This window comes from Phacochoerus africanus, chromosome 1, assembly GCF_016906955.1.
Source record: "Phacochoerus africanus isolate WHEZ1 chromosome 1, ROS_Pafr_v1, whole genome shotgun sequence".
Taxonomy (NCBI): Eukaryota; Metazoa; Chordata; class Mammalia; order Artiodactyla; family Suidae; genus Phacochoerus; species Phacochoerus africanus.
In genome coordinates, this window is record NC_062544.1 from 15,153,759 (window position 1) to 15,169,320 (window position 15,562).

Here is a 15,562-nt window from a genome sequence, read left to right on the forward strand (position 1 = left end):
GAGGCCAGGGCATGTTATGCAATCCAGTCATCCAGAAGCTGTATTTTTCCCCCAAAACCAAAATCTTAGTTGAATTCTCTATTTTCTTCTTAAAGCCATATTCTGTATTTAGGGGAACATCTTTTACTTGTAAAAGTTTTGTGTAGAAGAAAGAGGGTCGGAGGGTCAGAACGTCTTTTCATCTAATCAATATAAATAGAGGCAACAAAACACAAATGATACACATTTTAAAGGCTCTTTGGACTTTCAAGATAAGTTCTAACCACTACGCATGGCTGACTATGGGTGGCGTCTGTTGTCAGGGTCTGAGCCGGATACCTCACCGGCTGACCGGTCCTTCACAAACAGTTAAGGGGCTCACCAGACAAAATATGGCTTTAAATTGTACACATCTTCAGGCCAGCGCTTACCACACGAATTCAGACAACCTTTCTGAGTACCGAGAAGCAATGCGTCCACCTTGCTTACATTTTCCAGTTTTATTATTATTCACCATTATTATTATTTCTCACCAAGAAAAATCAGCTTTCCTCCCCTCCCTTCCCTCCCGCAAACCCCTCCCCCCACCCGCCCCAACCCATAAAAATCCACTCTGACAGTCTAGTGAAAACCATTGCAAAATCCATAGGGGGGCATGCACAGTTGCAGCATTGTTGTAAATTTCTTGCTCTACTAGAAAAGTTACATTGTCTTAAGGTAACAAAACAGTTCTTTTGTGCTTTTCGATTTCTTTTTTTTTCTTTTTTTTTTCTTTTTTCTTAGAATGTGAGTGATGACTGACAGTTCTGGTGCACAGTTACAATGTACAAGTGAAATGAATATGATTTGCATTGTTAAGGCATCCAATCTGCTGGTTTATATTTATGTGAAAGACAGAGGAAATATACAAGCAGACTTAGGAAAGAAAGTATGTTCACTGATTTCTATGAAGTTTCTCCTCGGAATTTAATGCACAAAATGCGTCACTCCAAAGGGAGAGGTTCCATGCATATTAATAGAGTAAAACAGCATTAGGGTTGTTTTTTTTTGTTTGTTTGTTTTTGTTTTTTTTTCTGTAAGCTTCCAAAGCAAAGGATACATTTTTTTTAAATCTACGGAACTAAATGCTACAAGAATAATATGCTACTATTTTTTTTTGCCATATATTGGAAAAAACTTCTTAACTTACAAATAATACAAAAATAGACAATGGCTTTTGGATGAAAATTAAAAAATGAAGCATGGTTTAAAACAATACTAAAAATAACTATAAATGAAATGTTTAAAAATCACATTGAAACAGCTAATACAACTATAGGTGACCAAACCAATACGCACTTTTCACATAGCAAACATACACAATAAAATAAATTGGGAGTCGGAGGAAAAGAAGGAAGGGGAAAGCAATGTACAAATTCCAAAGATAAATACATTATTTATATGGATATCTTACAAAATCCCCTTTAAAACAAAAAGCCTTTTAATTAACTTTGCAAGTATGTGCAAGCTAAAGGTAGTGAGCTTTTTTTTCTTTGCAAAATATGCAGTAAAATCTTTTTTGTGTGTGATATTGAAAAACTGTCTTAAGACATTAAAATGTATAAATAGAACCACAACTTTGGCAAAAAATCACAAAAAATCTACAGTATTTATAACTACATACAAAAACACAACAGCAAAGAAAAAAATACCAGGCAAATGCATCCTCAGAGCTTTGCTGCATCTCTGCTATTAATTCCTATTTTTAAGAACACTTCCCAGATAATGAGAGCAAAAATTCCCATCGAACAGAAAACTATGTTTTGGAGGTCTTAACCTTCTCCTTTCTCCCAGTTTCCTTTTATTCTTAATTCCAAAGCACTTAACCTGTCGTTTTAATCTACTATGTTACAAATGGTTAAGGGTCGACTGATAGAGGCGCTGTCTCGAATGGGTCATCTGAAATACCTGTCACGTTCCTTTTGTCAGCTTTTGAGGATTGGTATGAAGTCAGCAGTTAGGATGAGTAAACTTTAAACTTGTCAGTGGCGACGTGTAAGTGGGATTTTGGCTTGATAACTGGAGGGCATATGTGGAATTCTGTGCCTGACCCTGTTCCATGAAGTCTCAAAGGAGATCCTCACAAATGTGTGTGCCACCAAGCTCTCAAGAGGCCACCGGCTTCAGAAGAAGTTGACATAAGCAAGAGAGAGAGTGATATCAGGTTTAAATATGCAGTTGTAACATCTGTCTAGAGGCACTGGATTTTTGAGCAGAAGGGGAAATGTGATCACTTACATCACTTTTTAACTTTCCAGGCTGCATTTATTTACACAGTTACTTAAGACAACAATACAAAAAAGATAAATAAGCTTGCACTGCTAAGGGATGGCGTGTTAAGTTAGATACTGGAAATGCACTGTCCGAGTAACTACCACTTGATATGCTTTAAGGCGCAAAAGCCGACCCTTAGTTTTCTAAAAAATCTAACTGGCATTCCTATTCTGTCCCATACAAGCTTTTTTTTTCTTTTTTCTTTTTTTTCTTTCTTTTTTTAACTTTTTTGTAAGTATCACCACTTCATTCTCCTTTTACACAGCTTTAAAAACATCATAAATTAAAACATGGAGTCTTATTTATAGTGTCCCTTGTATACAGCTTTACGGTTTATAAAAGACAAATGATTGCAGTTAAGCTTAAAAAAAAAAAAAAAAGAAAAGGAAAAGTGGATTTGCTTTTATCAACACGGAATAAATATATCCCCCCAAGGACTCGGGAGGTACAACTGTAACCAACACCCTGCATTCGCAGATCCCTTCCAATTTCAGTATTTGCAAGGTCGGTGATAATGTTTGTTTAAAAATCTGCAGTTATTGTGATTCCTCTTAAAAAGGCCTGAGTTAAAAGTTCCACTCTGGGACTTGTATCAGATTACTCTCTGTAGCAGAATCCAACCTTTTCATTAATAAAATTCTTCAAGGCAATTCTTTCACATGGGAGGAACAATCATGCCAGATATCGCTGTGGAAAGAGAAGACAAGAGTCAATGGTTTTCCATCCAGACTTCTCACTGAAAGAGGAAAAAAAACAAAACAAAAAACAAAAAAGATGAGGACAGAAACACCCACACCCCACTATGTTGGTTGAATGTCAGCCACAAATGTGCTCTCTCATTTTCCTTGGAATAAGTTTTGGTTACAAGAGATACATGCAAGTTATTAAGAATGAGAACACATTAGAGAATGTATGTGTCTTTAACAGAACAGAAAATCCTAAACATCCCTCCAAATCTGATTTCAATTTTCAAACCTAACTGTAAAGTCACATAGTTTGAGTACTGCTGGGAAAGTTGCCTCAAAACTTGCAAAATAGAATTTTCAATTTATCACTCTTGTATATTCCCCCTCCCTTTCACTTCCAAAAAAATAAACCAAAATAACAACAACAACAACAAAAAAACCCAAAAACCTGGTCCTCCCTAACTGCCAGCAATTTCTACCAAAAATGTGTGGCTCTGCCTGTGCTATGTATTAGCACAAAGACCAGAGCAGCGGTCTGAGTGCCTCTATCTTGGCCCGGGAGAAGGAGACCTCAGCTCCAGGAGGCACTGTTCCCTAGGCACAGACAGGTGGGAGAAAGTACAGAGGATAAAGAGGCAGGATGGCTTCTTTTTGAAATTTAATTTTTTTATAGTTGGATCCTACTTTTTTTAATATAAATTTTATTGGAGTATAGTTGACTTACAAAGTTGTGTTTTAGTTTCAGGTGTGCAACAAAGTAAATCATTATACAGACACCTATATCCATGCCTTTTCAGATTCTTTGCCCATATAGGCTATTACACAATTCTGAGTGGATTACCCTGTGCTACGTTATAGGTCCTTGTTACCTATCTATTCTCTGTATAGTAGTGTGTATATGTCAGTCCATCCTTCTAATTTATCCTTCCTCCCACCCAGCCCACGTTCCCCCTTTGGTAACCATAAATCTGGTTTCAGAATCTTTGAGTCTGTTTTGTAAGTTCTTTTGTATCATTTTTATTAGATGCCACATATTCGTGATCTCACATGCTATTTGTCTTTCTCTGACTTGCTTCACTTGGTGTGATAATTTCTAGCGCCCATACCACTGTGTCACTCAAGGTTTCTGCAACAGTCTGACCAAGTCCGTTAGAAAAATGTAGCTTAGGAAAGCTGAAGGGAGATTCTAGGAAAAGGGAAGGCTGCATGGGCTCATCAAAAACCTTGCAAAGTGTTTAGTTAGGAGGCCACGCACAGTTGTATTTAGAAGAGCATGGAATTCCACAAGCCAGCATTCCACCTCTGGCTTTTCTGCTTGCAGCACATGTCCTCCAGAGGTAGTTGCTTGTTTCTTTGAATCTCTCTGCCGGCCTCAGCTAGAAAATACAGCGTATCAGTATTTGCAGGGGCAGTGATATTGCTAGGGTTCTTGGTGATTTAAATACAACAAGCCACATGAAGTGCTTGGCCTCCATCAACTCCTGGTAAAGATCTCAGGGAGGGGAGCTGCTATTATTTGTAACCCATCCCTTCTGCTGCTAAATTGGCTGTGTGACTGTGACCTGGTGTCCACGGCTTAATTCTCTGAGCTGTGGTTCCTCACATCAACCAGGTGCTGGAACTTCACACGATGGGGAAAAGACGTAAAGGGATGAGTGCAGGAAAAGTAAAACAAACAGTGTGGTGACTTTAAGATGTGTAGAGAGGGGACAATGCTCATCATTGGAAGCAGGAGGCAGCCATTTTTGGCTCCCAGCGATGACTTAGCAGCCTGTCAGGCAGGGAGAGCGAGCCATTGCTTTCTTTTTGTTGGCAATTCTAAATTTAAATTAATGTCGTTGTCAGTGGTGGCTGCACCTAGGAAGTGACCCTTTAAATTTCCCAACTCTCATGTCTGCAAGAATGTGCCTTATTTTTTAAAGCCAAGCTACCACACGTCCTGCAGTAGACACAGGAAGGCCAGGTGAGACTCTGAGCCCTGGGGGCCCTACATCCCTTTGCCTCCCCTCCCCCACCCCTTACATTTTTGATTCAATTTTTTTTTTTTTAAGTATTTTGCCAAACACTTTTTCCGTTAATTCTTAAACCCATCTGTATTCACAGGGAAATTTAATCCACATGTTTCTGATTCATTTACACGTAAATCATCCAAATGTTGTTTTGCAAGAGCCGTTTTGCAGTCCAAAAGCTCCTAGAGTCTTTTTCATAAGCCCTCATAAGCCATTTTTCTTAGAAACAGGAAGTGTTTCTTGCCAAATGCAGGCCCACTTAAACCCCCAAAGATTTGGGATCTGTTGGAAAGGCAGTCCCCCTAAGGTTCGAGTGAGCCCTAGATGCAACTGAAATACCGAGCTGGGTATTTCAAACGAAGCCTGGAGAATTCAAGATGCTGTAGCCCAAAGGGAAGGGAAGGGAGGGGGCTTTGCGCTTGACAGCTCAGCAGAGCTCTGCCTACCTAAGGGTCTTTTCCTTCAGGCTGGAGGTGGGTCCAGGCACCTTTACTAAAGGCAGGCCTTTCAGGGAAATTTTGAGCCTCGGGCAAAAGAAGCCTGTCTCCTTATGCCTTCCACCAAAATCTACTCTAGGTGCCTGGCATTAAAGCCTTCCCCCTCCCACCGCTTCCCCCCCCCCCCCCCCCCCCCCCCCCCCGCCAATAGCATAGCCCAGGTAGTGGCAACATGATGCAAAGCAAAGGAGGAAACGGAAGACTCCCTGCTCATGTGGTCAGTGAGCCTAACCAACATTTATCACTTGGACTCTCAGAAACAGCAGGATTTTTTTCTTTTTATTCTAGATGACTAGAAATTTTAAGAAAAGATCTACTCGGTGTTCCAATACCAGAATAATGGGTTAGATCAATTAGACTAAACTTCCACAAGGGCCACATTAAAGGTTGCAGAGCAAAACTAATGAATATGCTGCCAGCCCAGAGCTAACAGTGCTGCCTGGTCTGCAGCACAGGGATAGCAAACTCCAGGCTGGGATCGATCATATGTGAGCAAGGTGCCCTCTGTGGGGCCTGAGGTCTCGGCCAAGGTCTGCCTTCTGCAGGTGCGGAGTACTCTCCGTGGCCCCCGGCCCCAATGCTGACTGCTCATACCCACCACGTCTTCCAAATTCTTCCGAGATGGTGGGGAAGGAGATTTTTTAAAAGATTCACTAGACCAGTTTATTAGCCTATGTTAGCAAAAAGTTAAAACTAAAACCAAACAAACATCTTAAGGGTATTTAAGGGTAGCTTTGGTGCTGCCACTTTCCTATCTTTCCTTCTTGGCCTCAGACTTCTCAGAGGCTCTAATGGAAGCCAGGGACTCCCTCTCCAGAAGGAGAATTAGACCCAGAATTTTGCACATACCATCAGGGAGTTTCAGCTCCCTAAATCCCATCTGCCACTTCCTAAACCCTTACTGATGAGTAAATGTGGGGAAGGGCACCCCATTTATGGCCTGTGAATTTAGGCACTTCTGGAGAGACCTTTTAATAAAGAAAGCTCATGGCATGACCGTAGAACAATCTTAGAAGCTGTTTTTCTTGTATCTGTGCTGTAATCCTCAAGCTTACTTATGTGGGTGAGAGGGATGGGTGTCTGAGGTTTAGAATGTTCCAGAAACCCCACTGGCACATGGACCTACCCAAGCAGGGCCCAGTAAGATTTCCATGAGGACACAGCACTCTCCAGAGTGACGTGTGCCAAGCCATCACAAGGCATCACAAGACTGGGGTGGCTCTGCCATGTCCGTGGCAGCTGGGTAATCACGTTCTCTGACAGAAGGTCAGAGAACTACTGGCTTGAGAGGCAACGCAGTTTTTGATTTGATAAGAACAAAGACAAGATGGAACGTCTGGCAGAGCTTGGGAGAGTTTGGCGCGAGAGGGTGGAATGTGGTTGTCCTCGAACCACCACATGTGTCAGAATTAGGAGCTAATCAGGAACAGAATAGGGGGAAGAGCTTGCACAAATGGGAGGAGTGCATCTAGGAGACAGTTGCTTGAGACCTGCTACTGGACTGTGAAGGGTTGGGTGGGGCCGGCCAGCCTGATCTTCAAGGTGGAGGAAGGAAAAAAAACCACGATGTGGGTACAGTGAAATCACTGTGGCCGTGTGTTTTTAATTCTTCCCTGCAGAGGCTGGGACATGGTTGGAGTTTAAAATCACCACATTGGGGGCAGTTCCAATGGCCTGGTGACAGCATTCTTTGGGCTGCCTCTCTCTTGATTAATGAAGTCCTTTGAGGCCTGAAATTGCATAGAATTCATGCTGTAGGGGACACAGATTCAGGAGGGAAAGGATGTCTCCAGGACAACAGCTGAGCATACAAGGTGGCTCAAGTGTTTGCCTCTGAAAACAGACATCCTTAGGGAGCCTCAGGTCAGGACGGATCAATGATGTCATCTCAAGAAGAATGGAAGAAGACTTTTACCTTTGAATCCAAAATATGTCTGCATTTTTCCCAAGTTTTTCATGAGATGGTCATTGGTCTTATTCGGAAAAGGGTTCTGTGGGCAAACACGTCTAGAGAACTAAATGGGAGTCTTTTTGTTTAACTGTGGGATGTCTCGGCTGCAGAGCCTTCAGTAAACTTACATGCCTTGTGACTCAAGACAGTGATGCAGTAGCACCATTTCTAAGTTTGACCATAACGTTTTCTTTTCTTTCTTTTTTTTTTTTTTTTAACAGAACATCCTCTACGAGACTCCAGGAGTGCTGAGATAGAGTTGCCTTGTCCTAAAGAAAAAACTCTCAGATATATGGTAAACTGTCAAAGGTTTCACCTCCCTGGGAGAGAAAACCAGTCGGAATCACAGTAGGAACTGTGGATTTTTCAACGTATGTAAAGAAACGGAGCTTCTGACTCCCAGGTAAGGACTTCCTTGCTCAACCTTCTTGGCACCTGCACTCCAGGAGACCGAGCGGCTTACTGGCCACTGCGTAGGACTCTGGCACAGGCTGTCCTCCATCCTTCTGCTTAAAATGCCCCTCCGCCATCTCCCTGTGCCCTTCATCTAAGGTCCAGTTCAAAGTCAGCCTTCTCCATGAGGCCCTTGTGAATTCTCCCTCATCTTACCCTTCCCTCAACTCCCAGAGCTAGGTGCCCAGCCTCTCCCAGACAGATCTGCTTTCTTTCCTGAGGTGCTATGCTTCCTCCAACATAGGAAATAATTTTAAGGTCAGGATTTTCTGGTCCACATGGGTCCAACCCGTGGTTTGAATACAGCCATTTAGGATAGCACAGGGGTTTTCATAGTGGTCTGCCTTGGATTGAACCCTAGCCCCCCACCCTTGTCTGCTAGATGTGTAACTCGGGATGAGGCATCCTGGCTCTGCCTCAGTTTCTACATCTGTAAAGTGGGGACAATAAACAGCCAACATCTAACAGTGGTTGGGAGGAGCACACGTGACAGCACAAAAGCCAGGCGGGGAAAAAGCCCTGCCTCCCATGTTAGTGGCCGTGGCCATCGTCACCACCATCACGTGAGACCGCAGTGCGTATCTGGTGGGGAATAAACATGCAAGCAGTCACCAGAGGAAGCAGAGAAAGGGCTGCTGGGGAAAGGGGCCTCTCAGGAGTTGGCTTTAAAAAAAAAGAATGATGGACAATTAGCAGAGTGGTAGTTGGAGGTAAATAGACCTTTAAAACACTTAAACAGCCTAAATGTGTCACCTCTCATCTTGTTTATATGGTCAATTTGCTTAACCAACTCTTCCTTCGTCACTCTCCCTGTCTTAATGATCACAATTCTGAAGGAGGTGGGGCCAGATGAAGCAGGAGTTACTGTAACAATGAAAAGGTGGAGGAGGAATAGCAACACTTCAGAGATTCTCACCCTGGATTCTGTAACCCACCTGTGTCCTTTTCTTTACAGAAGTGGAATTTAGAAAGCTGAAGATGCGCTATCACTTTAGTCATGGATCTAAGAGCCCACTGTCAGAATGTCACTTTTCTCAAAGGAGAATCTGGGTCCCCAAGCAAGAACCCTCTGAAAAAAAAAAATGGTGCAATGCACCCAAAGCTGCAGGCATGGTGTGCGGAGGGTAGATGTGCCGTCCTAAGCACGAGCCCTGCCTAGGGAGTCCATGGGGGGAGTGGAGGGAGCAGGAGGAAGGACAGCTGCCAGGAAGCTGTGTGTTGGTTAACGTGATTTTCGTTCCTTTACTCATACCTCCTCCACTGCTACTTCTCAAAAACTAGGGATATTTGGCACATGACAGTATTGGAAAAACAAAAAAGCCACCAGAAAGAATCTCCTGGACACATGATCAACCAGAAGGAAAGGGCAGTGTCAGCCACAGTAGCAAATCCAGCAGAAAGCACCTGAGCTACACCCCAAATCCTCCCCTTCGTGAGCTGTGCATTAGAAATGTCACAGAGAGGTGGAGACACGGCTGCTCATCAGGACAGCAGACTTGGGTTAGAAACATCCTGGCGTGGGGGCGGGGGGACAACAGCACAAACTTTCTACATGTCCCTGTCTTGACACCATTTCATTATTTAAGTAAGTGTAAACACACACACACACCTACAACACCAAAGTTTCCTTAAATCCAGGAGATTCTAAAATTGGCGCTGATTCCCTATTTTCAGTCCCTTCCTGCTGCTGCTTCCTTGGTCCACAGGACACAAAAAAGACACTTGGCCTCACAGAAGGGCTGCCCACTTCAGTCCCTGGCTAGCCGGTGACAGTTTCCCACACTTCCAGAGCCGAGGGCCTTTTCCTCTCAAGCACCACCCCTCCACGGTTGATTACAAACCCCGCTAGACCGTCTTCCTGACGTCAAGTCTGTGTTTAACAAGGGCTGTGATTGACAGCTCAGGAATGGGAGGTGTCTGCTTTCCATATGTTTTATCCTTATTTAAGCCCATTATAAGTTATGTGCGCTTAAGCATTATATCCTTAGTTTGCCAGCTGGAGGTGTACAAGGGTAACAAAGCATTATTTTTAGCCGAAAAAGAGACTTGCATGAATGGGTGGCTCCCTTTGTGGGGTGGGCATTTTCCTGTCATGCATAATGTTGCCTGAAATGCAGTTCCACAGCCTGATTAGCTTCCTCTTCCCTCTAAGAAGGTGGCTTTGCCAGTGCATGTTTCAGGGAGTGGCACTGGCACTGGCCTTGGCTGTGCTGGGCAGACTGGCCAGCAGGTTTCTGAGGAAGGTGCTGCAGTGCCCTCGTGGAGTCAGAAAGGCAGAGTGAGGAAGGCACTCAGGTTCAGGAGCCACACAGATTTGATTCAGTTTTGGCTCCATCCTCTCTAGATATGTGACCTTGAGCAAACTGGGGGGCCTTAATTTCCCCATTATATAATGGGAACAGTACCCACCTCACAGGGGCTTTGAGAGAAAGCATTTAAGTTTAGGGTCCTGTACAGAAAACATGTATATAAGTATGTGGAAATAGGCATAAGCTGGAGTTCGCATCATGGCTCAGCAAAAATGAATCCTACTAGTATCCATGAGGATCCAGGTTCTACCCCTGGGCTCGCTCAGTGGGTTAAGGATCTGGCATTGCTGTGAGCAGTGGTGTAGGTTGCAGACCTGGCTCAGATCTTGGCATTGCTGTGGCTGTGGCTGTGGCTGTAGCTGTAGCTGGCGGCTGTGGCTGTAGCTATAGCTGGCAGCTACAGCTTCAATTCAGCCCCTAGCCTGGGAAACTCCATATGTTGTGGGAGTGGCCCTAAAAAGACCAAAGGGAAAAAAAAAAAGAAATAAACATAAGAAACAGGGCAGCCTGGCTGAGCCCTCTTGACTTCCATGGCTGACACCATCAGTGAAGATGGGCAAGCTGGCCACTGAAGGAGGGCTCCATAGGGCACTGGGCAGGCTAGGAATTAGGGCATAGATCCTGCAGGGTGTAGATTCATCTCCACTGTTTCCGGCCTTGCCTATGGGCAGGTATTTCCTCTCTTTATGCCTCAGTCCTACCATCTGTACAATGGAGATGATAAGCATCCTCATGTCTCATCGGGAAGCTGTGAGGATTAACCGAGATAAAGCAGGCTCGGTGTTTAGCATTGGTCAGTGCTCAAGGAATGGCGGCTGATGATTTTATTGATCTAACTTCCCTGCCAGGGGCCTGAGGAATCCTGGATGCATCCTGTTTACCCCATCGGAGGAATAATGTGCTCGAGAGATGGAAAGAGGAGATGAAGTTTTGAGCCTGAGTTTGAAGCCAGCCTCTGCCACACACCCCTGTCGGAAATCAGGCAGCGCCATGACCTCCTCCCTGACCTTCCGCTTTCTTATCTGTAAAGTAGGGGCTCAGAGTACCTATCACACAGCCCCGCTCTGGGGAAGGAAGGAGGTGGTGTGGGTCAGCACAACACAGGGGCCGGCATGTGAGAAAATCACGAGAAATGGTGGACCCATTTTAAAAGGCTGTTTGTTTTTTTCCTCAATGAATAGAAAGGTCACCTCGAATCTTGGTGACTGTATTAATTCCCATCCATATTCCATGATGGAGATGAAATCAAATAATTTTAACATGAACTAGTCTTCTAGTGGCCCCTTGGGGTTTCTGGTTCCCAAGGAGAAAATCTTAGGTCCTGGGTCTAAGATGCTATAACTCAAGGGCTGTGGTTGGGCCCTCTCACCCCCTGCCTTCCACCTCCCCACACATGTCCACACCGACACAGGCAACAGGAAGGGAAGGCTGAGTGACCTACTTCAGGAGAAGGTCAGTCCCGGGAAAGACCCTGCAGTGGAGAACTTGCTAGAGTCCATAAAAGACTGGTCTGATTATGGCCACCACAGGGAATGAGAGAAGAAAGAGAAACGACGACATTAGTAAGTGGAAACAGTATTCTCAAGCAAATCCCGGGCCTGAGCAAAATTGCTGGGGTTGGAAAGAGGACTGCTCAGGCCACTCCAGCAGAGGAGAGATGCAATGAGCTAGGGGCCCAGGCATCAGGGCCACAAGAGCAAACACAATGGAACTGAAGAGATGAGGGCGAACAGAAGCAGGCAGGCCCACGGCTGATCCCCTCGCCACAGCGACGCATCTGCTTCATGCCCTGGGAGGGTAAGTCAGGGCATCTGGTTGGCCCGGGCGGAACCTGGGGCTTACCTTGCAGGCTGTTCCCGTTGGTGCTGGTGCAGGTGGGAGGCGGGGAGGTTTGGGGTCTGACGACAGGCGCAAAAGCACTCTTCTGTTTCACGGCTGAGACCATGTTGGCTGGTGAAAAGGAGAAGATGCCAGAGGAGCTGCTGCAGTTGGAGGGGAGGCTTGTGGAGGAGGCCATGGTGGGGCTGGATGGCACGACTGAGAGGGACAATGGGAAAGGAGAAATCAGCACCTCTCCTGGCATCCTGACTCAAGGCAGCTTGGCCCTGACCCTAGCCCCCACCTGCTCAAGCCACCCTTCTGGCACCAGCCTTCCCTGAACTCTCAGGATCCTATTTGCTTTCATCATTTGATACTGCGCATGTATTTCCTTTTATTTGGTGGTCATCTTTTATGTGTTTGTTGTGGGCCAACTATGTGCCAGATAGTGTGCTAGGGTATCCCAGGCCAGAAAACAGAAGTGCTCTTATACAGGATAGAGTAGCACACAATAGCCTCAAAGGTGAGCATGGCCAACTCTGGGGAGGCAGGGAAGGGAAACCCAAGAAGGCTTCATGGAGGAGGTGTCAGGGGAAGCATTCCAGGTAGGGTCTAAGCCAAGGTTCTAACAAAGGGGCTGGGGATACAAGAGGCAGGAAGAGCCAGCCCAAGAGGGCGTGGGCACCAGTGGAAGAGTGGTGTGAGCAAGAAGGGTATGCAGAAGGCAACACCAGGACCCCACCTTGAGGCAATGGCAGATGGCAATGCGTATGTGTCCCTTGCCTCCCCATGAAGCTACAGCTTCCTTAAGGCCCTGACTATATCTTAATGCTCCAGAGCATGGAGAAAGGAAGGTAGGAGGCTGGGTGGATCAACAGTCCGCCACCTGCAATATGGGTGGATAACACGGAACAAGTCAGAGTTCCCAGTTCTCTCTCTCCCCGCCTTGGAGCTGTTCAACGTAGATGTACGTGAATTTTAAGAAGCAGCAGGATCCAGGATCGAGGCTTTATGTACATACTCACAGTCAGTGGGGTGGGGATGTGGATTATCAATGATGGGAGATCTTTGGCGGGTCAGAGAGTGAGAAAACCTAGCTGCTTGGGGATATGAAAGCGTTTGGTCGATACACGTTCTCTACCAACCACAGTTCTTTCCATCTGGCCTTTCTTCTTTTGCTAGTTGCCAACAACCTCGGGTCACTTTAGGAGACAGAGATTTTGCACACATGAACGCCCTCTCCACTCACGACTGGTACCGTTACACACTCACCTTCCATTTCTTCATCTCCCAGGGAAAAGTATGACTCCTGTCCAATGGTTGTCAGGCACCTAATTCAAACTCTAGGCACTTCCTCCTTTACTGTATTATTTTTCACATTACGTCATAGACATGATCTACCGCTTCTCGCATCTTCTTCATCTATGTCATTGCCTCGCAAGCTTAGGTTGGGCTCTCTTACATCCTCTTTACACCTGAGCCAACCACCAGGCAAGCGGAGACTCAGACAAGAGTTCCGTGACTTTGCCCCAGGGCCACTGCTGGAAGGTGATGAGGCCAGGAACCAAACCCCAGTTCAGTGCTCTTTGTCATAGGCTATCCTGCAAAGGAAACCGCTCGCCTGGAGAGAGGCCCCTTCCCTTGAGCACCCCAAAGTCCAAACTGCTGATGGGGTGGCCTCCTCCTCAGCCTACTGGCTTTGGAAAGTTAGGGAAGTGGTTATCACATGGGTCACAGGCAGCAACTACCAACCGGGGGAAATGAGCCTTTGTAATCAGCCCTCAGCACTACACAATCCAAAAGCACTAAATGCTTTATGGAGCAGAACACCCAGCCGCCATCCTCAGAATTTTCACAAACATTTTCTAAACTGTACTTTTTCTTTTAATGAGACCAGCATTTTTATACATCTCTTAGGATTTGTAAATGTGAAAATACGCTCAATAATAACACCCATTTAAATTGCAAAACTCCTGCACTAGAGGTTTGATTTTTAAATATTCGTAGATTTGAAATCCTGCTGGTTCACCGAGGAAGGCAATTAATCTCCTTGGCAAATGCGATCATTATGTGTATTTAGAGGTGGGGCGTTTGAGGGGGGTGGTTAACAGAGGAAGAGGTGAAATATAGTCAAGCAGTCCCATTTGTTATAACATTATTAGTTATCGGCCACCACACCAGAAAGTGCGTTCACCAGTGGAATGTCTTATTTTATTTTTTATTCTGTTTGGGATTTTTCAACATGAGTGGTTGATGAATAATTAAATGTTATGGAGGCAAAAATTCAAATGAGCTGGGTTTTGTGTTTATTGTTTTATTTGCATTTATGCAGATAAAACCGTCCCATCTGAGAGCCTATTTGAGAATTTAATACTATATTTGTGAGCACTGAGGAAATCAATTAATGGAAATTAAATGTTCAAAGTTTCGCAGTCTGACAGATGCAATCTCAGGGCTGGGTGTCTGCAAGGGCTTGGAAAGACAGAGCAATCCAGGTCCCTAAATTGAATTGCTACCATATAGCAATTAGGTTATTGATTTAATTAAGAATCCCACCTTTTAATTTTCAGGTCATGATTGAAACATTTTCTGATTGAGTGGAAGAGAGAACCCTGAAATGATCTGAGAAACCATCTTTCGATGAATCAAAATCTAATGGGAAACTGGCCCCAAACACGGAGGCTTGAGCAGATAAGACGTAATGTATGCAGATTATGAGGACTTTTAAATGTTCAACGAGCTGTTGATTCCAAACAGATCAAGTAGAAATATAGAGATTTTAGCACATTCCGAGCCTGAAAAATTCACCCAGAGAGCAAATGGCCCTAAGTCTTATTTTCAGAAATAACGTCTCTCAGGGGCCAAGAACGATCTTTCTTCTTTCAAAGGACTAGCACACTCCACATTTCCACTATCAGAGAAAGCATCAATTTTAGTATTGTTTTTAGCCAAGACTCTCATGTTAAAAATCACAGCCATGCTTTCATTCAACACCGCCACTCCTATCACTCCACAAAAGTCTGAGAGTTTGCACACGTTATACACCGGAAGAGCCACCCACACTATCCGAGATGAACTTGGTTTTCTCTAAAAATCCTCAGAAGGCGATCAAGAGACTGTGGAGACATAGCCCGTAACATTTTACATGTAAAGATGCCAGTTCCCTGGGCTGCTTGAAAACACCGTCTAAATGCTGCACCCCAGATCCTTTAAGCTCACTTCTTTAAGGCAGGGACAAGGCACCGAACCACATTTCTTGTGTATGTGTGTACACATCTTGTACATGTCTGTCTTTCACCGTGCCAAATTTGGGGGAAAAAAATAAAGCTTGTTGTTTGATTTGTTAAGTTGTGTTTTTTCTTTGGACACACCACACACAAAGGGGAAAAAAAATCCCAAGCATTAAAAAAAAATAATAATAAAGGAGTCGAATTTCTAAAGGGAAAGATTTTAAGTTTTAGATAGTTGTGAGTATGCTATATACTACCAGCAGTACTTGATAGTATCATTCCATCATTATGATTATTACTAAGATTTAGGGAATGCA

The 15,562-nt window shown here is 44.6% G+C and overlaps 1 protein-coding gene across 9 annotated transcripts in view; it reads right to left on the bottom strand.

Moving 5' to 3' along the window:
- Positions 1–572: 572 nt before the first annotated feature.
- EBF1 (EBF transcription factor 1) overlaps positions 573–15,562 on the bottom strand; it is a 397,861-nt gene continuing 382,871 nt past the window's right edge. For 5 of the 9 annotated variants that reach the window (XM_047779089.1, XM_047778847.1, XM_047778764.1 and 2 more), the window contains 2 exons: positions 12,040–12,234; positions 10,692–11,707 (listed from right to left, as the gene is read on the bottom strand). In XM_047779089.1, the coding sequence (XP_047635045.1) occupies positions 11,640–11,707; positions 12,040–12,234 (263 nt within the window). In that variant the 3' untranslated portion in view covers positions 10,692–11,639. Of the gene's footprint in view, positions 2,980–10,691; positions 11,708–12,039; positions 12,235–15,562 lie in introns of those variants that run through there. The other 4 variants (XM_047779130.1, XM_047779099.1, XM_047779017.1 and 1 more) reach the window with 1 other exon arrangement.